Consider the following 27,660-nt stretch of genomic DNA (forward strand, 5'->3'; position numbering starts at 1 on the left):
TGTTGTGAAGCATGATGCAGTTTGAAGACAATGAAGATACCTTTAATTTCGTGACGTCGTTTTATTCATTTTGAAGAAGCAAGCATATGTACAAGCGACGAGCACACAAAACGACACAGAAAGGAATGAGGGAAGAGCTCTTGGACATTTTATCCCTGGTCTTATATAACCTATGATTTTGATAGGGAAAATACTTCTTCACAGTGCTAATGTATTATGAGATTTCGATAGGGATTTTCATTACAGGCGCGGAGGAGGTAGGGGAAACACAGGGAGATTTTAAAAAAGAATCTGCTTGATCAGCGGTATGTTATCTCTTCACGCGTAGTGTGGGAAAGTTAGATTTTAGCTGATTCAACAATTTAACAAAGCTTCTCTTGAATTAATTAAGTAGAGACAGTGGAATTGGATCACGAAATAAGAGAATATTTTAGAATGAAGTTACTATGGGCTAAATTAAGATGAAGTTACTATGAAAATTAACTAAATTGAAATTAGAGTTAAAATATCATTACATATATATGTCTTGGGCGGTTAAAATGTGCACATAGGGCCATTTTTTAACTCTTAATTAGAATTTTAATTAAAAGAAAATTATGCTCAATTTTGGTATTTTTTCCGAGATGATTTCAGAAAATAAATTTTACGTCTTTTATAAATTTAAAAAAATTATCTTTTTAGTGATGCCAATTCAATAGTCATGCAATGTTTTTTCTGATCATAATTTTTTTTAAAAAAAAATTCTTTTGCTTTATCTTTCATCAATAGATTACATTGATGATCTGAAATTCAAACCGTTTTTATTGTTTCATTGAATATTTCAAGCGCGGAATTTTCTTCCAGTGTTGAAAACCAAGAAAGAGGGATTTTTATAATACTAGCTATTACCCGCGACTTCGTTCGCATGGAAATTTGGACGTGTATGTATGAGAACTGACGGTCTGATCAAAATGTAAAATTTTATCAAACCGTATCATCCTTCTTGTATTTATCCCACAGCTGCAGGGGGGTTGGCAGTCCGCAAGTGCTCACTAAAATTGCAAACAGGTCGTCTGGCTACTTTCGTAGCCCGATCTTTATTACTCCTCTTCGAAAGATTAGATTTGCGTTTTCTGGGCATTTCGAAAAGTATCAGATAATAACAAATTTAAAAAAATTAAAACTAACCTAAAAAAACGATGTATTAACTATAAATAAATTTATTAAAAGTACAGTAGACTCCCGATTATCCGCGGGCGGGTTATCCGCGGTACGGATTATCCGCGCCTGCCGCACAAAGTTTTTTTTTTTTTTTTTTTTTTTTTTTTGACTGATTTTTTCAAAAAGGCGCAGTTTTACAGTTATGCTTTTGTAATTACATAATACATTACAGTATTAAAACAGTACATATGTATTCATTTTTCTGTGTATTCTTGACGCCTCTCGTAAATAGAAAGCACTTTTCTGTTTTCATTAACAAAATGCATTTTAAGTTAGTTTTGAGTGATATACTAAAATAGTAAGCGTTAGTTAGACATTTCCTGCTGTTTATTTTACGTTTTATTGTACATAAAACGATTTTTCAAAGTTGGAATGACTGTTTTCTTTTTTGCTATACCCGTTTTTAGCTTTTTTCGGATTATCCGCGATTTTTGTTATCCGCGGCAGCCGCGCCACCCAATTCCGCGGATAATCGGGAGTGTACTGTATATAATAAAACAAAATAGAAAATCAAGTCCGTATTTCTTTAAAATCAAGTCAAGTCTATTTTATTTATCGATCGAGTTTGAGATAGCTACAACAGTATAATACTCATAATTTTTAAACTTTTAATTAAAATGAAAATATAGTTGTCAAGAACATACTGCACACAATCAGAAAAAACTGCCACTGCGTGAATTTTCAACGCCAATTGGCGTAACGCAAATGCGTGAATTTCCACACCAGTTAGGGTAACGCAATGCAGATTTGAAATTTTTTATTTCCTTTATTCTGTTTTATTTTAATTTAAAAGTACTTCAGAATGAATCCGAAAGATCGATTCATTAACAATTTTCAATTTTAAATGCATCAAACACTAAGAAAATAAACAGAATCATTTGAAATGATCGGTTGAAAAATGTTAAGCCTAGCCTCATTAGCATGGGAGAAAGTACGAAGCCTTACTCATTTGGCGGCGGGGAAATGAAGATTTTTTGGCGGGAAAGTTAGTTTTTAATAAATAAAAAATTAACTAATTCATCCAATTCCGTTCAGCCATTCTGGCGTGATTGACTAACAAACATTCATCTATCCATCCAAACTTTCACATTTGTAATAGTAATATAGATTTGTATAGTTTACGAGACGAAATAAAAAGTGCTTTTGCAATTTAAACAAATTCAGAAGATTAATCAAATGGACACTTGTGTTTGTAATAATGCTTTATGACTGATTTTCTTCTATAAAGTTCATAAGCACAATGAACAAAACGTATGTAAAACTAAGTAAAAGTATCAAGTTTTTGTGGCAATTTGACGGATTCATATACATGAAATTACGTATAAGTGATTACTGAAATTAGAACCAACGAGAGTGGTCTCACTAAAACTTTCTCGCATACTCTCAAATTCATTTGTCATGCTAGAGATCGCCTTGCATGGCATTGGCGTGCAATAGTTACGAAATTTTATCCTTTAGTGAATTTAGCACTTTACTGAATCTACCGTGTCACCCTTGGCGAGTTATTTGGCGATTAATCCCTAGCATGATGCCAATAACATCCGAAAATCGAATTTGTATTTTAGATGCGTTTTTCCCATTCGATTGAAACAAAAATTGTTAAAATACTAGTAATCACAAAATCCCATATCAAATTTAATATATCTAACTCATTGCGATTTTAGTTATCTCATTTATATGTGTTTGCAAGTACAGAATGACAGATGGTGAACCTTTAGTTAAAAATTTAAATGCGCTTCTACGCATAAATGTTAAATGTGTATACCGAATTTCATCCATCTAGCTCTCTTCGTTTTGTAGTTATGCTAACTTATATTCGGACAGCCGAACAGATAGACTTCCTCGGAAGGGATCTTGCACACAATTTGAAAGAAATCTACAAATTTAATATAAAGGCCTTATACCAAATTTTATCCATCTAGCTCCAAGCGTTTTTAAGTTATCTTTGTCGCAGACAAGCAGATAAACATACATTTCCCTAAAATATGTTTTTTGAACTGAGGGAGATCAAAAGCATAAAGAATTGTTAAAATCTTGTGTTTGAATTTTTTGATGACTGTTATAGTTTGTCTATGCTACGTATACAAAAAAGTAATAACCAATATTCCCGCCGAACCAACTGGTCAGCAAAGACGTCTAATATTATAGTTTTGAATGACATTTTATCAATATCTCTACTAATAGTAAAATAGAATGTATGTATGGGTGTTGATATATATATTACAGAAACAGCCGATAGAGATAAAGCTTCCAAATTTCATAGAAGTACTCATTGAAAGATAGAAATATGCAACTAAGTACGATTTTCATACGTTTCATACGTTATTTGATTTAAAATTTTGATTAATTAAAAATTAAGAGAGATTTTGGCATTGTACTTTTCAAAACTTTTAAAAATATTAGTAAATTTTAATAAATTATACATTGTTCTAAGACTCAAAATACTAACTTGGTAATGATACTCATTTTTTTTTTTTTTTTTTTTTTTTTTTTTTTGCCATAGAATGTTTTCCTGATTTTTTAAAAAAAAAATTTAAAATTATTTTTTCATAACTATCAATAAATTAGTTCATTATTGAAATGAAATTTATTCTTAACTATTTAAGCATGACATTTCTTATTTTTGACAGCAAAAATAACTAAGAGTTTGCTTACGATTGTTGAAATTTAAACGTAAGAGGAAAAGTGATATTATAGAATAACTAAGGCAACGTGGAATTAAATAGATCTTTAAATATAGAAATCGAATGGGATGTTTTCGTTCCACCAGATATCGAGAAAAACCATTTTGGAATCCCGCTATTTCGGTCTAAATCAATGCTAAAAAACAAGATTAAAAGAAAGCAAAGCAATTACTAAAAAATATTGGTTCGAAATCTCTCTAGTTGTCATCTGACGCGGTGTTATATACCGCTTTTATCTTTTTCCCGATTCATAAACTTGGTCGAAATGAATTCCACCGAAAAAAACTCATTTATCAACTTTTGCGTGGAATCGGAACCAAAACATCCATTCCATTTCTTGGAATGATGTCTCCCTTATCTTTGTTATTGACTCGTGGATATGGATGCGCAGGAGCAACCTTGGACTTCAGTTTCTAGAAATTCGGAGATCCTTGGAAAACTCCCAACATCTGCATCCATTGATCGGTTCGGCGGTGAGGGCAGATGCTTGGCGAAAAAAAAGTAGTGGAAATGACGCCAAAGAGATTTCTAAAAGCTGGAAAACTGACAACAAAATATACATGCCTCTGATAAACAAACTCTGAAACTTTTGTATATTTCCAATTATAAACATTATCCGCTATACTTAATTGTTTGCCAAAAAAAAAGGTGCAAACGTACCCACATTCAACCCACCCCTTTCCTTTTCTTTAAGGTATTTGTCTACGTTTAAAAAGCAGTTTCTGGTCAAAATTCACGTTTGTTTATTATTTTATTTTAAAACCCATTTATTTGGGCTTCCAAATCTGTGTTTACTTTAACTCTACGATAAATAAAAACCGAAATATGTGATTTCTTATAAACCACTGTGGCTGAAAACGAAAATGGAAGTACAAACCGAAAGTTGAATGTTTTCCAACATTTTATCAAATGCACACCTCTTGGAATTTTATTTTAATTTATATTATAATATGCTCTATCAGGAAGCCACTCGTATTAGAATACTCATTTTGTGTACTTTTTATGCCAAAAGACTCTCAATTAGATCTGCTTTTGAACCTTGTTTATGTTTACAAAGCATTTTTAGTACAAGACAAATGAAAACTTTAAATAATTTTTTTGAAAAACTTGGATATTATGAAAATTTTTATACTCAAAACATGATATCTTAAAAACTTATTAATTTATTATCTTGAAATTTTGTATATATGTTGCCTTAAGTGTTCCAAAGACTATGAATTAGAGATACAACTTTGAGCTGAGTAGTTTTTGTTTTAGAGCTGTCTAATATAATTTTCAACAACGATTTAGTGAAATTTTCGATGCAGAAATAATCGATTAGCTACAACTGTTTTCAAAATGCACATTTTTCTTAGATTCTAGATCATTCCCTTCAAAATAGATGTAAGTATATTGTGTATAAAAATAATTGGAATATGTGCAATAGATTTTTTTTTTGTAGAGTGTTTTACTTTTTGCTGCAATTTTCGCTATCAAACCAAATTTTTGACCAAAATTCACACATTTCACAGAATCTCAATTGCCACAGAATTTGTTGATAAATATTTTTTATTATTTGCAATCACCCTGAATTATTTGCAATCATCAGAAAATGAACTGAAATAGCTCGTTAGAGGGAATTTTCAAAAATTTTTCTCCGTAGGTAGACAGATACCTTAATTCTACCAAAAACAGTCTTTCATTGGATTAAAAGTTCACTAAAATAAATAAAAAAAGATGATTAATTAAAGTGGAAATAATTACCAATAGCCACTTTTGGTGAACCGCTGACTTATTAACCAGAATATTAATTGTATTGAATTGCAATTACATCTCATGCATAACTTGATGTTTATGGTTTCCAAAAATATATTGTTAAACATTAAATTTTGACAGGTATTTTAATAATATTATATTTACTTTCTCTATTAAATAAATAAACCTACTGAACGATGCCAGATTTCTTCACATTATAGTAATTGCCTTTAAAAACAAAATTTACCGGCAAATCTATCTCTTGATTGCACTCACTTTTCGTGATACTGAAATTATTTAGTTACTTCTCATGTAAAGTGTGCAAATAATGCAGAGAATCGTGAATGCATGATTTAATTTCAACAACAGAGGAAAATAAAGTGATTGAATATTTAAGAAAAACAATTAAAGCATTTTGAATTTAATTGGAAAGAGGAAATGTATTGTTAAAAAGTCTGCAAAAAAAGGATTTCTGAAAATTAAAAATTGTGGAGTAAATTACTGACTATTAACTGAAATCATTAAAAAATATTTTTTGATTTTTAAAATGGCATTAAAAATATTTTAATGCAATAATGTATTTGGAAGCCATCTAATAAAAACACCAAAATATCGCTTATTGCTTTATTTAAAAAATGCTTATATCTTTAAACTTTTGTAAATAAAATAAAAAAATCTTATGTAAAGCAAAAATATTTACAAATAAAATCTAAATGTGTTTTAAAAATTGGAAGAAATATGTTTGCTAAAAATAGGAATGAAACAAAAACAAATTTCTTCTAATTGATGAGAATTTATTAAATTATTTGTTCAAATGTTTATTTATTATAATAATTTATGAAATATATTACTATATATTACTAAATTAATGGATGGAATATATTTGGTATTCCATCCATTAATTGACCGATTAATTGCATTAATTAAAGGATTAATTTAATCCTAATTGCATATTTATACATTCTTTAAATACTGGAGCTCATTCGATTTTCAATTTTTTTTCTCTATGAAGCATTTAACAACTATAAAATCTTTTGAAATGAACAAACGTTCACTCTGTAGTTCAGAAAGTTCAGAAAATGCTGAGAAATTATTACACCAAATTTAAACAAAAATATGAATTAGATTTTAATATGTGAGATTTCTTGTAAGAAAATTTTACCAAAATTAAATTTGGGAAAATAGCATTTAAATAAATAAAGTAAAATTAAGGCATGTATAATGTTAATAAATAAATGAATATAACTTCTCAAATAATGAACAAAGAAATAAAATGCTAACAATTTTATATAAAAAAATTGTTCAAAAATTTAGAATATTGAATAAAATATATTCGGCACCTTCACCAAAAATCGATTTTTAAATGTAATCACATAGAATTATGCTTAACAGGCCAAAATGATATTTAGTTTTAGCTTGATTTTTAATAACACTCGTTTTAATCTAAACTGAATATATTGTTCATTAAGTCAACTGAAAACTCTCTTTCACCTGATGTTGAATTTATCATTGTAGATGTGGTTGCTTATGGCCTTTTCATAAACAAGCATGCTGATGAAGTCATCGGATTTAAGCCGAGTTTTAGCATCGCTTGTTTCAGTTCGCCATTTAGGGGCAAGAGTACATCTTAGCTACTCATGCCTTTTTCACGGGGCTAACTTCATTCACTCATCCACAGATCGTAATTTAGACTTGAATCAGAGAACGATCACCTCTGATACAGTATCCCCTATGGTATTGTCTGGACTTGGATTTTTTGTCTACGACAAATTTATACGTGCACCAGCCACCATATACACGGAGAGTCTTCGTCTCCCGGGTTTTGAACTCTCAACCCAAGTGGTGCGGATTCAAAGCCTAACAACCATACTATCTCGGCCCTTATTTATGTAGATTTTATTAGTTGGGGGAAAAAGAATGTTGACTTCAGAAATAAAAGAAAGGAAAGAAAGAAAAAAGTCCCTTAAAAAGTCATGAAAATCAAATTATAATTTTGTGATAAAAGTAATTTAGACTTAATTTTATGTCGTCATAATAAAGGGTAAATATGATTTTAAAAATTTCTATCTTTTTTTGCTTGGCTTAGATGGAAAATATATCACATAAAATGTATAATTTAATCAATGGCACATGTTCTTCAAAAATTTAATTGTGAATTTAATGATTATTAGTTGAATGCCTATGATGTATAAGAGTTACCAATATTTAACAGTTATTTGAAATGTTTATCAATGTCATTTTTTAATCTCTCATAGGTAAATTAGATAATGATCTGTTGAAATACTCATAGAAATATAAAATATTTATTCTATGAAGTCAAAATTTATAAAAAAGTAAAATAAAATAAAATTAAAAATTAAAAAATGGCGCATCATAAGAGTGAAGTTTTCTGAGTCTTTTTCAAAAATTATGCTTCGAAATGGACTCATTTTTACTCTCTTGTACGCGAAATATAGAGAAAGCAAAGAAGAATCGTCAAAAAAAAAAAAATCGAACTTGAAATTTTGACGAGTTTTTATGATTTTTATGTTTGCAGTTCAGAAAAACACATTTTTCTGGAAAATGCCTATCTGTAGGATTCATACTCGAGAAACGTCTTTTATGTCTGGGCTCTGCAACTGTATCCATCAATGTACACATCATGTAAACTATACCCATTTTTAATTCTAGACACTAAGCCAATCTGCGAATCCAGTACAACAGAAATAGGTTCCGAAATATGTTGTTGGAACCTCAACCTTTTCAACAATAATGCAAATATTTGTAAATTTTGTTGCATGTACCTTTTTTTCATTCTTCTTTAAATTGTTAAATTAATGCACTGTAAATTTTTAGAGAATCTAAAAAAGTTGTTCGGGGCGCATCACTCGGTGGGGGAGGTCGAAAGGCCCAATGATAGATATCGTGTGTCTCTCCACTTTGTGTCCATCAAACTGTAGAATAATTGTAATGATTATAGTTGCAAAGGCATGGTGTAGTGATACGGTATATCTTTTTGTCTGCGACAAAGATATCTTAAAAACGCTTTGAGCTACACGAATGAAATTTGCTATATGGTTCTTTACAACAAATGTGTCGATTGATTTCTATTAAATTTTGAACAAAATCTATTCAAAGGAAGGTTGTATTTCCGGCTCTTTGAATATAAATTAATTCATATTTCATATTCATAAAATACAAAAATATGAAACAATGAGTAATTGTATTATAGAAATGTTATACATTTTGTTCAATGCTAAGAGTTCGAATTTTTCTTGTCTTTATCTTCTGATTAGCATCAAAAATCATTGTGATTGTTGTTCTCTCCTTATCTTTCCCATATACTTACACAATGCAATGTGCCTTGTATTTAACTTAGAGCTTTAGCAAAAAAAATCGCATATGAATTTTTGACTTTTTTTTTTCTACACAAATCAAAATTATTCAAAATTTGATATATATAGGTACGAGTTGTAATATTTCTTCTCTGAATTGTTAATTTCAAAGTAGGAAAGAGTTTGACAGAGGATTAAATGACTGCTGATCGGATGGCATGTTAATGATCTCCTGCCTGGTGACAAACATGGCGACTATGTGGTGATTTGCTGACTTTTTCGTTAAAAAGCAGGATCATGTATATTTGAGAATCTTACTGATATCGCCATTACGACTCGACTTCTGACATTTTAGAATATTCGATATTCTATCATGGTAACTATAAAAAATAAAGGCGCACAAACGAGTCAGTATGTACGAGTGTAATCACCAGCGAGTTCTTTCTGAGTACTTTGTGCCACTGCGGTTTAATAACGATTTGCTGTTTGCGTGTATTGAATTTTCGCGAGTATTATCTTTGTGTGCACTTTGGTTGTATTCTGTTACTTATGATATCATGCTTCCTTGCCGAATAAAGCATCATTATATCTCACTGAGTTTGTTGGACATACATTCACAGGCCGGGATTGTCTGCAAAATTGGCTGTGCGATTAAAATGATGAGCTATCCCTGACTTCAAAAACAGTTTGCCCTAAGATTGGAAAAAATGTATCCTCAGATCCCCCCCCCCATTCCCCGTAAGTACGTTTTTAAGATTTTTTTATTATTATTATTATTTCTCTCCGTTTCTTAAATTTCAATACGTAGTGTCTTACTTCAGATTAATTGTTTTAATAATACCGGAGAATATATATTTCAGTTTTGGGAGAATTATGAGCCTTTTTCGAGTCGAAGGCTCATAATTTTAATCGCAAATACTTCTACAAATTTTATAGGTATCTCCATGAAGCTTTTTACTTATGCTTTTATTATGATATAACGTACATTTTTTCTGTTTGGACGTTTTGGCCAAACCCTTCATTTTTTAAGGTACTTTTGTAACTTTTTTATTTCACCGCTAGAGGCGCTGTGACCTGTCTCAATAAGTTCAGCATAGTCACTTTACACGTAGTAGGTGCACGTTGTTTATCTAGTTATACGAGATGTCGTTTGACATTTAAAAGGCTTAAAAGGATTTTACCGATAACCCTGTATAATATAATCTGTAGACAGCAGAAAAAGAGTACAAACTAAATAATGAGTAAAAAATTGTAGCCATCTCTCTTAATCAAAAATGGCTGGAAAACTTTGATAAGGAAAATTTGACCTAAGCATTATGGAAATTAATTATATTATGTATTCAAGGAAATTTCGAAATTAGATTATTGTTTTTCAGTAAAATAAGTTAACCATATGTTATAAATTGATAAAAAGAAGAAAATTTCTCAAAATATATACATATATATTCTAAAAACATTTTTTTTAAATATATATATATTTCGTTTTTTTTTTTTGTGTGTATATATATATAATTTTTTTTTGCATATATATATATATATATTTGTGTGTGTGTGTGTGTATATATATATATATATATATATATATATATATATATAAGGTTTTTAGAATATATATGTATATATTTTGAGAAATTTTCTTCTTTTTATCAATTTATAGCATATGGTTAACTTATTTTATTGAAAAACAATAATCTAATTTCGAAATTATATATATATATATATATATGTGTGTGTGTGTGTGTGTGTGTGTGTGTGTGTGTGTGTGTGTGTGTGTGTGTGTGTGTGTGTGTGTGTGTGTGTGTGTGTGTGTGTGTGTGTGTGTTAGATCCAGCTTATTTTTTAAAGTAACGATCCATTTACATTTAAATAAAAAATTGCTATAAAAATAGTTTTTAAAGCTCGATTATACTTTTAGAGGCACAATAAAAAATGATTATGATCTTTTTTATTTTGTTTATTTTCTAATTTTATTCTTTAATTTATAAATCATTCACGTCACGGAATCTTGAAATTAATTTTCTCTCCAATTCACCAACAGCTGTTGCCACTAGCATGAAAGCAAATTTAATGAAATGAATAAATTATTTTATAAATAAATTAATAAAATGTTAATATTTCTAAATCAAGAATAGTTTCGAATCGTAGTTTTTATTTTAATTTTAATTTCAAAACTCCAATAGCAATATTGGGATAAAAATCAATTACAAAATTTCTTTTTTGCGAACAAGGAACCATCCAAGTTGAATAAAAGTATTTAAAAAAATAAAAATAAATAAAAATAAAAATAAGAGTGTGTATTTTCAAAGCTGGAAGAAATGCCCAATCCAAAGAAAGCATCAGATCATCTATACTTATAATAAAGCTCAATGTGTGTGTGTGTGTGTGTGTGTGTGTGTGTGTGTGTGTGTGTGTGTGTGTGTGTGTGTGTGTGTGTGTGTTGGCGCTCTACAGGCCAGGTGATTTGACATACAGCTATCAAATTTGGTACATGTATACCTTAGAGGTCGGGAATGTGCACCTGGGGTCCCTTTTTTTGAAATTTTAATTAGAATTTTAATTATTAATTAAAAACTAACTTTCCCGCCAAAAAAATCTTCCATTTTCCCCACTGCCAACTTTCCCGCCAAAAAAAATTTTCCATTTTCCCCACCGCCAAATGAGTAAGTTTCTTTTTTCTCCCAACAGGCTGAGTTAATATTTTTCGGCGGATTATTTTAAACGATTCTGTTTATTTTCTTAATGTTTTATGCATTTAAAATCAAACATTGTTAATTAATCCATGTTTCAGATTCATTCTGAAGTACTTTTGAATTAAAATAACACAGAATAAAGGAAATTAAAAAGTTATAATCTGCATAGCATTAGCCCAACTGGCGTAGAAAAATTCACGCATTTGCGTTACCTAACTGGCGAAGGAAATTCACGCATGCACATTGTTCTGATTGTTGTCATGACAATCATTATCAACGGATGATTTAAATTATTTTTAGGTTAGTTGCATGCTTTTGTAAGTAAATTGTATTTATGTTATATATTTTTTGTATATGCTTATAGTTTTAAGTACATCGTTTTTGAAGTAGTTTTTTTTAACCTGTTTTCAATGATTGAAATTATTTTTAGGTTAGTTGCATGCTTTTGTAATTAAATTGTATTTATGTTAGTTATATATTTTTTTTATATGCTTATAGTTTTAAGTACATCGATTTTTAAGTAGTTTTTTTAAACCTGTTTTAGACCGATTATTTTAAACGATTCATTTTATTTTCTTAGTGTTTGATGCATTTAAAATGAAACATTGTTAATGAATCGATCTGTTCATGATGAATCTGAGAAAATTTTGTTGACAAATTCTTGAGATATTACATAAATTAAGAAAGATATTCTTTAGTGCCCATAAAGTTTAAACGCTCAGTGACTCTATTTTCAGTAATCATATTATTAAAAAAATTTCTTTGTTTCAGTAAAAAATATTATTATATTAATTGCAGATTAATCATTTACACTTTAATTTAAAGCATAAATTCTACGAGGGGTAACAGAAAATTAGAGATATACATATCACGTTATGACTGAAGGCCTTTATAATATTATGAGTGAATTATATGACTATCAAAATTTGAAGTTTTAAAAGATTTTGCTGAAGAATCTTTTAAAGTTGGAATTGCATAAAATATTTAATTATTAAAATTTTAACGAATATTAAGATTGGCGAACCGGCTGGTCGCCAAATTATTATAAATCACAGACAGCGAATTTTTTTTAAGTTTATATGAAAACTTTTATTACTTAAAGACCTCCGAATATAAACAAACTTTTCATCTGGTTTTATGGATGTTTCTAAGATTGATTTTAAAAAAATCAAATAATGAGGGGTATTTTTTAGTATTTAGAAAATGTTAGCGAAAAAATGGCTCCGAAAATGCTTTAAGCAAAAAACATTAATTAGTCTAACGTGAAAAAATCTCTCATTTCAGTATAAAATGTCATTCATCTTTTCTAAAAGAAAGAAGACAATTATACAGAAAATCCATTTATCAATCTGAATTTGTTTGACCTTACTCAATATATATATAGCAATATGTGTAGGCTGTTTTCTAATTAACTTTGATGCGTGTTTACCTCATACAATCGGTGCGTACTGCAGAAAAAAAATCCTCTATGTGAATCTTCAAAAACAATTCCAAAACTATAAATCTGTATCAAATTTTGGAAGAAGGCAATTCAATATGAAGATACACTTTTTCTAAACAATTGATTTTATTTAATGTATTATAAAGCTACACAAAATAGTACCATATTTTATTTTCAGGAAAGCTTTTAACATTTGTATTGCTTTTGTTATACATAAGAAAATATGAACATAATTTTAATAATTGCTTTTATGTATGTGCTCGTTACCATTCCATCTAATAAATTCATTTATTTTTATTTAATGCATTATTCAATTTATTATAGCGATAACCTGTTAATACGTAATTAAATTTAAATCATCGATAGTTACAATAATTTTTTTTAATTCTGTTGGAAACTTCAAAATTAACTGTGAAATAAAATTAAATTTCGAAAGAAAAATTTTATTTTAATTCTTTCAGAAAATATTAGTTTCCAATTTTTTTAAAAAATTACAGCCAGTCATTCCGTTACCATAGAATTAAGCCTTATAAGCAGGGAAGTTTACAAAAAGTATCGGCTAATCAATAAAAAAGCTTTTTAAAAAATTTTTATATATAAATAATAAAGATATTTGCAAAAACGTAATAAAATATCAGAAATAAAGATTGCTTTCGAATTATTTACTTTTCTACGAACTTGAATCAAAATGAAAAAAAAAAATAATATTTAAAAATAACGATATTTTGACATCGCAATCAGGCCAATGAATATGATACGATAGTTGAAAATTGTTTAGAAATTTTGAAAAAATAAATATCACTTCTGACAAGCAACAATAATAATAATAATTAATTGCATTCGGTTGCAGCAAGGTGCCGTGAAATGTAACAGTCTTAAAACTTAAGTGGTGAACATTAGCGGGATAATTGAGATAAGTTATTTTAGTAAAATTCTGGAAATCCAGAAAACGCACACACACAAAGAATTGGTTGCAACTGACATCACTGAGAGGAATATTTATTTTAAAACTGTTGTACACCGGTTTAATTATCAACACAATACTTTAGTTCATTTTTTTCAGAAATTAATTACCAATCAATCAATAAAAAATATTTCTATACTATTGACGCCATCTGGTGATAAATTTAAGAAGCAATAAATCACAAGATTAAAATGTAGAAAATAATAGAAATAAAATGGAAAAATTCTTACTGTTTGGGGTATTTATGCAAGTATATTAATATATAGTGCTGTTTTATAAACTTTTAAAACTGTTCTATTTAACACAGTTTAAGTGCTTATTTATTAACTGTGGAATATCAGTTTCCAAATATATTCGATACATTCCAATATAAATCGTGGGAGTACTTGAAAATTGCAAATCTGAAAGTAATAATTTCAACTAGTCAGTGGAAAAGGCAATTTTAGATTTTCTTTAATGGATTAAGACATTTAATTAGAGAAAATGGCTGATTGCACAGCAATAAAGAACAACCATATTTGAACAGGAAATGTAAATATGTTGAATTATATGCAAAGATTGCAGAGAGAGCATTCTAAAATTTTATACCAAAATGGTATTGCATTAACTCTTAAAAAAATCACTACAGAAAATTTTGATTTTTAAGTTTATTTTCAAAGATTTTGATAATAAATAGCTTTTTTTTATATTTGGCAGAAAATTTACTAGGAAAAAGAAACTTTGCTGAAATTCTTATATTTAATTTAGTCGTAATAGACTTAGTCGCTTAGACTTTTTGAAACAATACTACGAGGAACCTAGTAATCATGAACCTGACAGAATGGACACTTGAATTGACTGAGTTACAGCGCTTGCATACTCACATTTAGATAAGTCATATCACTGCCTCTCCGATCCACCACGAAGGCACACTTATAAAAATCTGAATGACCGGACCGTCGCTACAGCAACAAGTCTTAAGGGCCTTAAGGGTGAGTCTTAAGGGCCATCACCGGCCACAATACAACACTTCCTTAAGGAAGTCATCGAGGGGAAGAGGAAGACCTTCACCTTTTCCAGGGTGGCGAGAACCAACCACCATGCCGGAAGCTTCTCATCCACAATTATGAGGTGCCCCTGGGGGGATCTCACATATAGATAAATCGGCTGACTTCATTGTTAACTGAAAATATATTTGACTCGAGTGCAATTCTAGCAAGAAAATTGCACGCCAAACTTCATATAACTTTCTTGTTACATATCTCAACTTTTAGAACTTGATGGAAAGACAGACAACCCATTGATTGATGTCATCCATAATCTGATAGAAATCTTTGAGAATGGAGCGAAGATCACACAGTATATTTCATCTGTCTAGCTTGTTGCACGCTCGAGTTATCTTATTCGCAAGCAAACAGATAGAATTCTAAATTAAGTTTTTGTTGTTGTTGTTCCGAAGAAAAAATTCGGAGGTTTAAAGTAAGGAGATTCCTCAAAATTTCAAATACAATTCTTTATAATTATTAAACTGTTTCTAATAAGAAAAGCAAAAATAATATTAACTAATAAACAGTAAGATAAATTTCCTTTAGAGGTCTAAAAAAATTGCTTCCGGAATTTCTAAGTTAAACTCATTTTAGTTTATTATTACTTAGTTATGTAGTAAAACAGAAAAATTCGTTATTCCTTTAATGCATTCTTCAATAAAATATTTATTTGAAAGTCAATCAAAGATGTATATTTTCAATTTTTTTCAAACTTTAAACAGAAGTAAATGATCATGATTTTTAATTAAAAACAACACGAGAAAAACGTTTTATTGTTTAGAAAAAATATACAGTTTTTATTTTTTATTATAATTTTGAATAAAGAAAATACAAAGCAAATAAATAACTGAAAAGAGAATTTTAATATTTCTTAGAAGAATAGATAAAAAATTTATTTTTATGGCTCAGAACTTTTAAACATAAAAATATAAAAAAAATTACAAAGCAGACGATTTTTTTAACAAAATGAATAACTAAAACAATTAGTTTTATCTATTTATTAGTTTTATTTTTATCTATTAGGTTTATTATTAATTATTTATGAAGTAAAACAGAAAATTCATTTTTCTTTTTATGCATTTTCCAATTAAATATTTATTGGAGAATCAGTAGAAGATGTAACTCCTGTTTACAAATTTTCTGAACTTGAAGCAGCTGTAAATTATCATGATTTTTAATTACTAAAAACACGAATATTTTATTGATTATATACACATTTTATTATATGAACATTTTATTCTTTAGAAAAGATTATTGTTTATTATAATTTTGAAAAAATATGTTAGAAAATAAGAAGCAGGCGAATAATTGAGAAGATAAAATCTTAATATTTCTTTAAAGAATAGACAAAAAAAATTTATAATTTGTTTTTATCGTTCAGAATCGTTTAAAATAAAAATTCTAAAAAATCATAAAGCAAACGATTTTTTTTGTTACAAAATGAATAAATAAAACAGTTTTATTTATTTTTTAGAGAGAATGTTTCTTAAATACAACTCAATTCAAAAAATTAGAGTTTTTATACGTGACCTCCACAGAGACAGACAAAACAAAACGGAAAGTGAATAAAAATCTCAGAATTTTGAACTCTGCTAATTCTAAAAAAAGATTCGTGTTCGAAATGTTGTCTTTATTGTTATTCTTCGTGAGCTCAAGCAAAGCGCGATGCGCAGAATATGAATGAAACATTTTCATTAAGAGTTCGTTTGGCGACGTTTCCTCGGAACCCTTAATCTCGAAAGCAGTTGCTTTTTGTTGACAGACTTCGCCAGAAGCGCCGGTGCCACTGAGTCCTCGCTTTCTGGCTGACCATCGGTCATTCCGAGGCCGAAGATATGGAGATCTTAATCGGAGTGTTTCTCATTTCCGCCTGTCTTAGCAGAGGTAAACAGAAAATTTAATTTAATTTTGTTTCTTGATTTTACAATGTTTATATCTGACAAAATTTTTATAATGTAAATCTAATTGTTTAAATGTGATTGTTTTCATCTGCCTATATTTTTGTTACATTTAAACACATTTTTAAAGAATTTCGGAATTCGCTTGATGCAAAATAAATAACAGAAATTAGAATCCAAACTCTTAGTATTTAATAATTAGTTTAAACTCCATCGAAGAATTTCAGTCAATAAATTATGTTGTTTAATGTACTGCTATAATCAAAACTACTATAATAAAACAAATCAGAATATTACTTTTTTTCTGACGAAGCTTAACCTTTATAATGTTATCCCACTTTTAAAATTGTAAACACTTATTACTTTTTAATAATTCAAAACGAGTTCTTTCATTAAAACGCAAATTATATTAATTTTTATTGATACAAAATCTTAGAATCACAATTTTATTGTACTAATTGAATTGTATTCTAATAAGCATTGTGATTAAATCATTCATCAGATTTTATTTTTTAATAAATTTTTTTAGATAAAAAAGTAACTTTTTTTCTATTAAGCATTTAAAATTTTGTATTTAAATATTTTTAATTACAATCTAAAAATTTAATTCAAATCTTTAAAGTTTTAATGGTTTAACAATAGATAAGACAACAGGAATTTTTTACCTCGATTTTCTGTTATATATGTTACGATAAATGTGATAAATTGTTATTATGTATAATTATCACTGATTATTTATAATTACCAATAAGTTTAGTGGTGACTCATAGAAATTTATAGTTTAGATTAGTAATTTTAGAAATTCACCTTATATCTACTAATATTTCATACATTGGGCTGAAAGTTCGGTAAGTATTTAAAATTTTTGAGTTAAGAATACATACAAAATTTAATTCATTTAGATTGGTACTTTTTTTAATATTATGCTCTCAAACACACAAGCAAATAAAAAAAGAAAGGCAATCTACTCCAGGAGGTATTAGTAAAAAAAAGCACACGTCCTCTATTTTTGTATAAAGATCATATTCCAAAATTATTTTGTGTAAAGATTATATTCTAAATTTCATTTATGCAGTTTTTGTTTAAAGAACATATAGAAGATTCTTATTTCCTGCATTTTTGAGCTATGCATTCTCACAAAATTCAAAAATGTGAATATATTTTAAAAACTTAAAAGCAATCTACCAGTTGATGGTTGTGGTTCAAAATTTGATTCAGATTTACACTTTTGATGAAAAGTAATATGTCAAATTATGACTATTAGCTTGTTGTATTTTTGCGCTGTTATTGTAGTTATAGACGAACATAATTCTGCAAATATTTTTTATCCTCGAATCTAATATGTAGAAAGTTTTAAAATCTCATCCAGTTTCTTGATGATTACCATGATCTTTATCACTTAGTGCACAAGAAATAGTATTCTTTTTCCCTTTACATAAAATTCTTTTGAGAACTCATTCAAAAATTCATAAGAAAAGGCTTTTTTTTTTTAATGAAATAGACAGTAAAATATTTTATCTTCAAAGGCGGTCTAGCCGGGATAAGAGGCGCTCTAGGTTGTAATTTATGTTTTCACCCCAGTTGTCATCAGTGGCTTAGAAAGAATAAGAAACATCCGAAATATTGTCATATCATCGTCAGGTTTCGTTTTGAAAAGTGATATGGATTCCCCATATTTTGCCTCTAACACACCCCTTAAGAATGCACCCTAAGATCTATAACATCTTTGAACTCCTTCTGTCATTATGCCTCTGATATTTAGAATAATTTAAATTTATTTAAAAAAACACCTTCAGGTAATTTTATGTTATTTTGTCTTCCAAACAAAATACTCGTATAGAGTGATTCAATATGCCCTTGATCAAAATTTTATTATTTATTTACATATTTTAAATAAAAATCTTATTCTGAATTTTTATAGAGTTCTTTCAATATCTATGCATGCTGCAATAGAAAATTAAATTTTACTTTTATACTATCCAGTATAACCTTCCAGCTTAAAAGAGGAATTATTAGGAATTAATTAATGTAATAGAACTAAGCCTATTGGAAAACTTTTAATTCAAATTTGACGTGTACACTTATTAAGACTAGAGAAGGAATATTGTCAACTTTCTAAAATACAAAATTTAATCAAACGTTCATTAAATAGAAACAAATTGAAATTTTGCCTCTTTCTTCAATTTGTCACTTTCTTTTGCCTCTTTGGAACATATTATTTCATAAGAAATATTTTTATATCAAAGTAAAATTCAAATTTTATCTTGTCAATGATGCTACTTTCAGGAAAATTGCTGTTTCCATTTGTAATCAATTATTTTTTCAAATTTGATAAATAATTATTGCGTACATGCAGACGATTTTGAAATAAGAAAATTTACTGACAGTTTTTAAAAATTGTCTGGTTTAATATTTGCTTTTATTTTCGTATTAAGAAAAAAAAGTTTAGATATTAAATGAGTTTTATTTATTGTATGATATATATTTTTCATAAAAATATATACTACATTTAATATAAATACAATAATATTTTAAAGTTTGATGGAAATTAAAATATGATGAAATTTTAATTCATTTTAAATTACTGGAGGATCAGTAGTATTAGTGCATTAAATTTTAAAAAACATTTCTGTAAAAGAAATAGCTATAAAAAGAAGATCCGAATGAAAAACTAATAATATTTCTATAAGTTGATGTACATTTCAAGAATTTAGAGCCGAAATTTCTTGGCAGAATGCCTGCTGTCGTATATGCTGCAGAACTAAGTATTTTTGCTATTTTGATCATTGATTCCCCCTATGTCCAAGTCACGTCTTCCGAGTCTGGGGCAGTTTGTTTTATGGGCTATTCTGGCTGTTGAGTCATGAAGTTATAATGAATATCTTTCGTCTTTAAAAAAAAAGTATTTTTTGAAATTACTTTTTCTCAATAATAACATAAATATATTTGTATTTAAGCAAATGATTTGATTTTAAAAATTGTAATATTATGATTTTTAACTAATTAAATGAATCTATAATATATTTCTGATTTAAGATATTTTTGTTCTTATTGTATGTTTACTTTCCCTCATTCTTTTTTATGATTGATGCGGTTTGGTATATGATATTTATCATCTAAAGAGCAGGCCGGTATAGTCTCATTGGTAGGACGTTGAATGCGCGTCCCTGAGGTGGCGAGTTCGAATGCCGCCGGCGAAGACTGCCCGTGTGTGTGGTGGCTGGCGCGCGTATAAACCTGTCGTGGTCACAAAGTTCTCCATGTCCAGAGTAATACCACTGGGGTATTGGCTCAGGGACAATCGTTTTCTGATTCAATTCTCTGTCTACATTTCTTTCTGTGAATGAAAGGAATGAATGAACCACTCCGTAAAAAGGTGTAGCTAAGTCGTACTCTTGGCCCTAGATGGCGCTACTGAAAAAACAAGAGACGCACCCTTGCCTTAAAATCAATGATTTCTAAAGTCAGTGGGTTTCTCTATGACAAATGCTATAAGAAACAACGCCAACATCATTCAAAGACAGTTAACTTTCATTTAAATTATTGCAAACCCAAGCTTTCTGAAAATACAATTAAGAAATTATTTGATTTATCGAATTTTTCTTTGCTGACCATTAAGCAAATTTACTTTTAAATTTTATTTATTTTACTTAATTTGCAAGAATGTTCATTACAACAAATTCATTTAAGTGCATTTTAGTTACATTAATAACCTATTTTAACCCTTTCACTACTGATCCGGCCCAAGTGGCCGAGCAAATTCTATTCTAGCTGACCAGTCTCTATTTCAGAACGAGAGATGCAGGATGCAAAACGAGTTATCACCAAGGATGCTCTGGTTTTACATCCTGTGCCTTTCGTTTGGAGCAGAAAGCGGCTCTTCAGGATAGAATTTGCTCGGCCGGTTGAGCCGGATCGGAAGTGCAGGAGTTAAAACCATGACAGAGTTACTAGAAGATAAATTTAGAAATCTTAAACCGGCGTCAGAGTACGAGGAATCGCTTGAAAGATTCATGAACAAAAGTTCCACATCACATCCATGGGAAGACATTTCACCTCTCAAAATTTAGTGTGCACTTCGCCTTAAATGGCGTATACGCCATTTATCAAATATAATAAGGTATTCAAATATATAAGAATAAGGTGATGTAGTTTTAACTTATAGTGGAATAGAATTTCGGAACCATGCTTCTGTGATAACCAATCGGAGATTCTATCTGCTGTGATAATCATTTTAAGACGAACAAATTAAAGATAAATTATAAAGAACTGATATTTTAGTAAATTCTTTTCTAATTCAGATACGAATAAACGTTAGTTAGAAACGAGATTTTATATTTGAATACATTTTTGCTCTATAAAAAATTATTTTCATTTTTTGCTACAATTATGTTATTCCAAAATTATACGTTTTTGGGGCATAATTTTGGGAATATGCAGGAAATATTCAGTGCGTTTATGTTTTTAAAGGGACTAACCAGAATCAAATAACATAGTAGGTTCGTAAATATACAAGTCACATGCTAATGCGTAAATAAATCAAATTTAAAAGAGGTTAAAATATCTAGTCCGAAATATTCTGTAATGCCAATTTATGCTAGATTCATTCTTATTAATTTTTTGCTCTGAATTACAATGATAACGTACACACACATACACACACACACATACACATACACATACACACACACACACACACACACACACACACACACATACACACACATACACATAAACACACATACACATACACATAAACACACATACACATACACACACACATACACATACACACACACATACACATACACACACACATACACATAAACACACATACACATAAACACACATACACACAGACATACACACACACATACACATACACACACACATACACACACACACACACACATACACACACACATACACATACACACACACATACACATACACACACACATACACATACACACACACATACACATACACATAAAACAAAAGAAAATATATTGAATATAATTGCGAAGCGCTTGAATATAAACGCAGTAGCCTAAACAATTCCAAATATTGTAAAAATTTATTCCAAAAAACTTTATTGTAAAACTTTGCTGAGAAATTTTTTAGAATTAAAGAAAAAACATAACTAACATTGGAAAGCCAACTTTTTCAATTTCAACTTTGTGTTTTAAAAAAAATTTGGCCGATAATTTGTTTCTAAAATTACTCGGAAAAACGTTGTAATACCCAGTTAATACTGAATTAAAATTTTGAAAATTCTTCCTCGGTGAGTCTCTACAATTAGTAGCCACATGTTTAAGCTCTAGAATCAACGTTCTGCCTTGTAGAGTTTTTACTTTCTCATATGCGTGGTATAGAGAAAGTATAGCAATCGTCAAAAAATTCGAACTTAAAATTTTGACAAATCTCCCTCTTTCATGGTTCCTTGAGTATAAAAAACAGATTTTTGGAATTATGTCTCTCTATCTCTCTAAGCATTTTTTTAAAAATATTTTATCCATGGTTTCCTTTGCTAAAATGTTATATGTCTGGAAATCAGTCTGTCTGTCTATGACAAAAATAACTGAAAAACGCTTTGAGTAGATTGGTGGCATTTGGTATGTGGTTTTTATACGAAATTTGCAGATTTCTATCTAATTTTGAGCTAAATCTGTTCAGAGGAAGTCTGTATGTCCGGCTGTTCGAATATAAATTAACACTATAGCTATAAAACGAACAGAGTTAGATGAATAAAATTCTGCTCACAAATTTAAACTCAATAGTCTAGAACACCTATCAAATTGTGAATCAAATCCAGAGAGCGGTTGATCGTCTGTTGTTCTGTACTTTCAGAAACGTGTAAACGCAATAATGCAAAAACACGGTGACTTTATTTATCAGATTTGGAATAGGTTTTTGTGACTACAAGTGTAGTTTTCTGTCTATATTTTATTTCAATTGGTTGTAAAAAACGCATCTGAAATCCAAATTCGACTTTCGGTTACTACTTATCAAATGGCAAGGATGACACTATAGATTCAGTAAAAATGCTACATTTACGCTAAAGGTTAATATTTCGTAACTGTTGTACGCCAATTTACATGAAGGCGTTTTTTGAAATAACATTTTTATTGGAGAGTATGAGAAAATGTTTTGTGAAGACAATCCTGCTGGTTTAAATGATTTTTGCATCATATATATGTGGTATTGAGTATTTTAAAATAAGACAAAGGTAATAACTTGTATAAAACCTTGCCGAGTTAAAAAAAAATGTTCAATCTAATTTCAGAATCAAGTATATCAATAAAACTTTCTGCGCTCACAGCTGTTTATTTCTTAAATCACAAGATTCGATATGATTTCTCCGCACTTTGTGTTGGATATAACTGAGAATTTCGAGGAGCAAGGAATCGATAGTATGGTGATTTAACATTCTGTCGAAGCTTTCCTCCCGAACAACAAGCATAAAAACAGTTTTTTTTTCTTTTCATTTTACTTTCTTGTATACGAAGCCCAGAAGTACATTTTTGGCATTACATTTGTCTGTCTGTGAACGTGATCACACAATCGCTTTGAGATAGGCAAATGGCATTATATTTGTCTGTCTATGAACGTGATCACACAATCGCTTTGAGATAGACAAATGGCATTATATTTGTCTGTCTATGAACGTGATCACACAATCGCTTTGAGATAGACAAATGGCATTATATTTGTCTGTCTATGAACGTGATCACACAATCGCTTTGAGATAGACAAATGGCATTTAATGTGTGGTCTTTACACCAAGTTTTTAGTTCTCTGTCAAATTTTGGACTGAATTCATTAAAAGATAAGTCTGAATGGCTAGCTTTTCTAGTATAAGTGAACTCTGTAACTACAGAAAGCAAAGAGTTAGGCGTAGATAAAATTTAGGGCACAGGTTTGAAATCGAAATACATGTCAAATTTTGAGCCAATATCCCCAAACGGCTGACCATCTATCCGTCAATACTTTTACATGCATATAAATACAATAAATTACATTGTAATGACTCAAATCAATGAAATTCACTATGAAATCTTGGGGTAAAACTGCAGAACCGTGTTAAATTTTGGCATCAATCGATCGACAAAAAGGCTTTCAAAATATATATTCATGAAATAGAAATTATTATTAAAAAATATTAGAATGATGCCAAAGACCTGTATTTCATAAATATTGTTCACTAATGCCACTCCATAATTTTATGCTTTGGATAAGACCTTAATGGGACTGCATGCGAAAAATTTGAGGGGTGACCACTGCTGCTGATTTAAGACAAAAGCGTATTTCGTATTCTTTATTTCTGCATCTTTCATTTATCTTTCATTTTCATAGCTGAATGTTAAGAATTCTTTAATTAATATTGTTAAAATCTAAAATCTTGTTGAATAATTTAATTAGATCATGCAATGAATCGAACCTTTATCGAAAATGTGGCTGATTGAAAATGAAAAAGAACTAAATTGATCCAAAATTCATCATTTTGAAAAAATAGTGTTTTAAATAACACTTTTCCGTGTGCTGAACGTGGACCTCTAGAGGCAGGATGTTTAAAAAAAATTTCACTTCATTTGCACATGAAAAAGGTGTCATTCTAGGTGCTGTTTTCTGTTCTTCGTTTAATAATAAATGTTTCTGCCTCTATGCGCATGACATAACACTCCACCATGTCCCTGTAATTATAACCTTAAGGTTATTTAAATGGTATTGTGAACATGAAAGGGGGATAAATCATACATTCTGGGGATAAAAATATGGTGATTACGTATTAACGCCACCGCAGCTACAGATTTGGCGGTTTTTAAGTGCCGCCCGCCAAAAATGGAGTCAAAAATCAGCAAACAACAAGGCAACAAGGAATCCAAAAGATAACTGCGTGCGAACAACAGGACTGCTCTTTATTGGCGCATTAGCGCAAAAACCGCCAAATCTGTAGCTGCGGTGGCGTTAATACGTAATTACCAAAAATTTTTCTTGGTTCTCGCAAACGTACCAGCAATTCAATTGTTTACTGTAACAAAATTTAAAGATTGATCAGCAGCAGTTTCCTGGCACAATATAGTCATGTACATTTTTTACGCCATTAAATCCCTCATGAAAAAAAGTAGCAGTTTCATCTTACACAAAATCAAATGCACACTCACAAGATCAAAACAATCACAAAATAAAAACAAATAACGGATAAATAAAAGATGCCTGTATGAACATAGCATAACACTACTCCAAACCCCTGCACGGCCAGGATGGCCTGGTTGGTAGAGCTTTGGATTCGCATCACTTAGGTTGCGAGTTCGAACCCAGCCGGCCGAAGATTCCCCCTGTGCTTGGTGGCTGACGCGCTTATAAATCTGCCGTGGCCACAAAGTCCTCCATGTCGAGAGTAATACCACTGGGGGTACTGGATCAGGGGTGATCGTTCTCTGATTCAGGTCTAAATTACGATCTGTGGATGAGTGAATGAAATGCGTGAATGAAGTCCGCCCAGTAAAAAGGGTTGTGACGTATGTGTAGCCCAGTCGTTTTCTTGGCCATAGATGGCGCTACTACAGAAACATGAGACGCCTCTCCACGGGCTTTAAATCGCTGCCTTCGTAACAGTGGACTTGTCAATGGCACATGCCATAAGAAACAACAACAAGCCCCTGCACTATACCTTCAGGTTATTTAAGTAGTGAAGTGGACATGAAATCAAATCACAACCCCTGAATGAATGCTTTTTCTAAATTCACACCAGTATACCAACTTTCATTATGTAAGTGTTTAAAATGAAAAAAAAAATTAAGGAATATTGATCAGTATCGAGTACATGTAGTTCCGTGTAATAAAATTTAATTGAGATATGCTGATAAAAAAGAACGCTGATGACGCAAAACTATACAAATACAAGTGGCAAAAACAATTAAGTGAAGTGAAAAAAAGAAATAAAAAGGGAAGAGAACAATAAATAAGAGAAGAAAACAAAAAAAAACCAATTAGATTTTCAAACCAATTTTTTTGTTCACAAAAAAAAAAAACCAATTAGATTTCCAATCTTTTAATGTACAGAGCATTTAATTTTCCATAAACTATCGTTCCTTCTAAGAACAGACGGAAAACAAACATATCTTAATGCTAAAATGCACTGTTTTAACACCCTTTTTTTCTATTTTAGGTAACAGTTTAGTCCTACTTCAGAAAACGGCATCGCTGCAGCTTCCTTACGATTACCCTGTTGCTGTGACATTCTACCGCCTTCAAGCCGTAGACGAGAAATTAGGCATCCCTCCTCCAGACACTTTGGATTATCACATTGTGAGGAGTGTCGCTTTTCCCAGCGAATCCAAGTTTGGTCGTGGTCTCTTTGTCATCGATGAGCACACAGGATCCCTCATGCTGTCACCACACCGGCGACATTCAATAGCAGGTAATGAGCACAGGTCATTTGGTAAAATCTTCTGCCATTAAGACATGTACCTGAGAAGATGAGATGAGGAACGAGAGAGGCTAATTTGTTTGTGTCTAAAGAATCAGTGCCATATTTAATCACTGGAGATTAGGGTACATTCACTTCTTGCTATTGTTGACCACTTCGCCACCACTGAACTAATAATTCTCGAAAGAGAAAAGATAAAAAAAAATATCTATTTGCACAAAAAGGATGAATTGCCAGGAAAGAAGCCGTACATTTCCCCAGCCTTACATACTATTTCGGTTTGGAGTGGCAAAACACATGTCCACAGTTAATATTTGAGACCTCCTTAGAAAGATGTTCCTTGAGACCTCATTAGACTTGAGATGAAGTCTTTCATCACACTAGGGGAAGACACGTTTACCCAGAATCCTTCCATTTTCGTTTTCGGAAAAATAGTTTACGAATGTTCGGTGTACCCATTCATCGTGGACTTGCATTTTGCCAAGCCAAATTGAAATATTACTTAAGGGTGTGAAAATGGGGAATTTATATTCTGGCAGTTCATCCTTTTTGTGCAAATTGTCTTCTTTCTCTTTTGAGAATTATTAATGTTTAGAATTTTATCCGACATCTGAATTCTGAAGAGACTTCTTGTGGCTTAGATTTTAAATTATTTTAGGAATAAATTATGATTTTCAGACAGAAAAAAATGATTTCGTGATTTTTATTTCTATCTACGAATTAATTTTGAAAATTATAAATTTCTAATTGTACTTTTCAATTATGTATTTGTGTAAAAGATTTGAATGGTGTCATTTGCATACAAATTTTAATTGCAATACATTATTAAATATTAAGAAACAACAGTCTGAAAACATAAATTTGATAGTTTGGCTATTTTACTTCTAATCTTTATTTAATCTCTACAACATCTATATAAAATTTACAGACATGCTTTTTTTATGATAAATAAAATTTCACTTCTGTGCTCGTTTTTATGAAATATTTTTTACATCTTTTGAACAAATTTTTAAAACATTTCTTTATAGAAACTCCATAGTATCCACTGCACTGTAGGTACAAAATAGGATATGCACCAAAAATGTTGATTTGTGCACTTGTTTTGGTAGCTAATAGATAAAAACTTTGACCCTTTTTTCATACAAGACACATAGAATACCATAATACCATAGAATCTCCTAATACCATACACATAGAATCTTCTAATACCATACACATAGAATATCCTAATACCATACACATAGAATCTCATAATACCATAAGAAAGAATTCCGATT

The 27,660-nt window shown here is 29.9% G+C and overlaps 1 protein-coding gene across 2 annotated transcripts in view; it reads left to right on the plus strand.

Moving 5' to 3' along the window:
• The first annotated feature begins 16,815 nt into the window (after positions 1 to 16,815).
• LOC129975046 (proto-oncogene tyrosine-protein kinase receptor Ret-like) overlaps positions 16,816 to 27,660 on the plus strand; it is an 84,496-nt gene continuing 73,651 nt past the window's right edge. For both annotated transcript variants that reach the window (XM_056087918.1, XM_056087919.1), the window contains exons 1-2: positions 16,816 to 16,936; positions 26,123 to 26,374. In XM_056087918.1, coding sequence (XP_055943893.1) covers positions 16,888 to 16,936; positions 26,123 to 26,374 — 301 coding nt within the window. In that variant the 5' untranslated portion in view covers positions 16,816 to 16,887. The remainder of the gene's footprint in view (positions 16,937 to 26,122; positions 26,375 to 27,660) is intronic.

Source organism: Argiope bruennichi, chromosome 7 (assembly GCF_947563725.1).
Source record: "Argiope bruennichi chromosome 7, qqArgBrue1.1, whole genome shotgun sequence".
Taxonomy (NCBI): domain Eukaryota; kingdom Metazoa; phylum Arthropoda; class Arachnida; order Araneae; family Araneidae; genus Argiope; species Argiope bruennichi.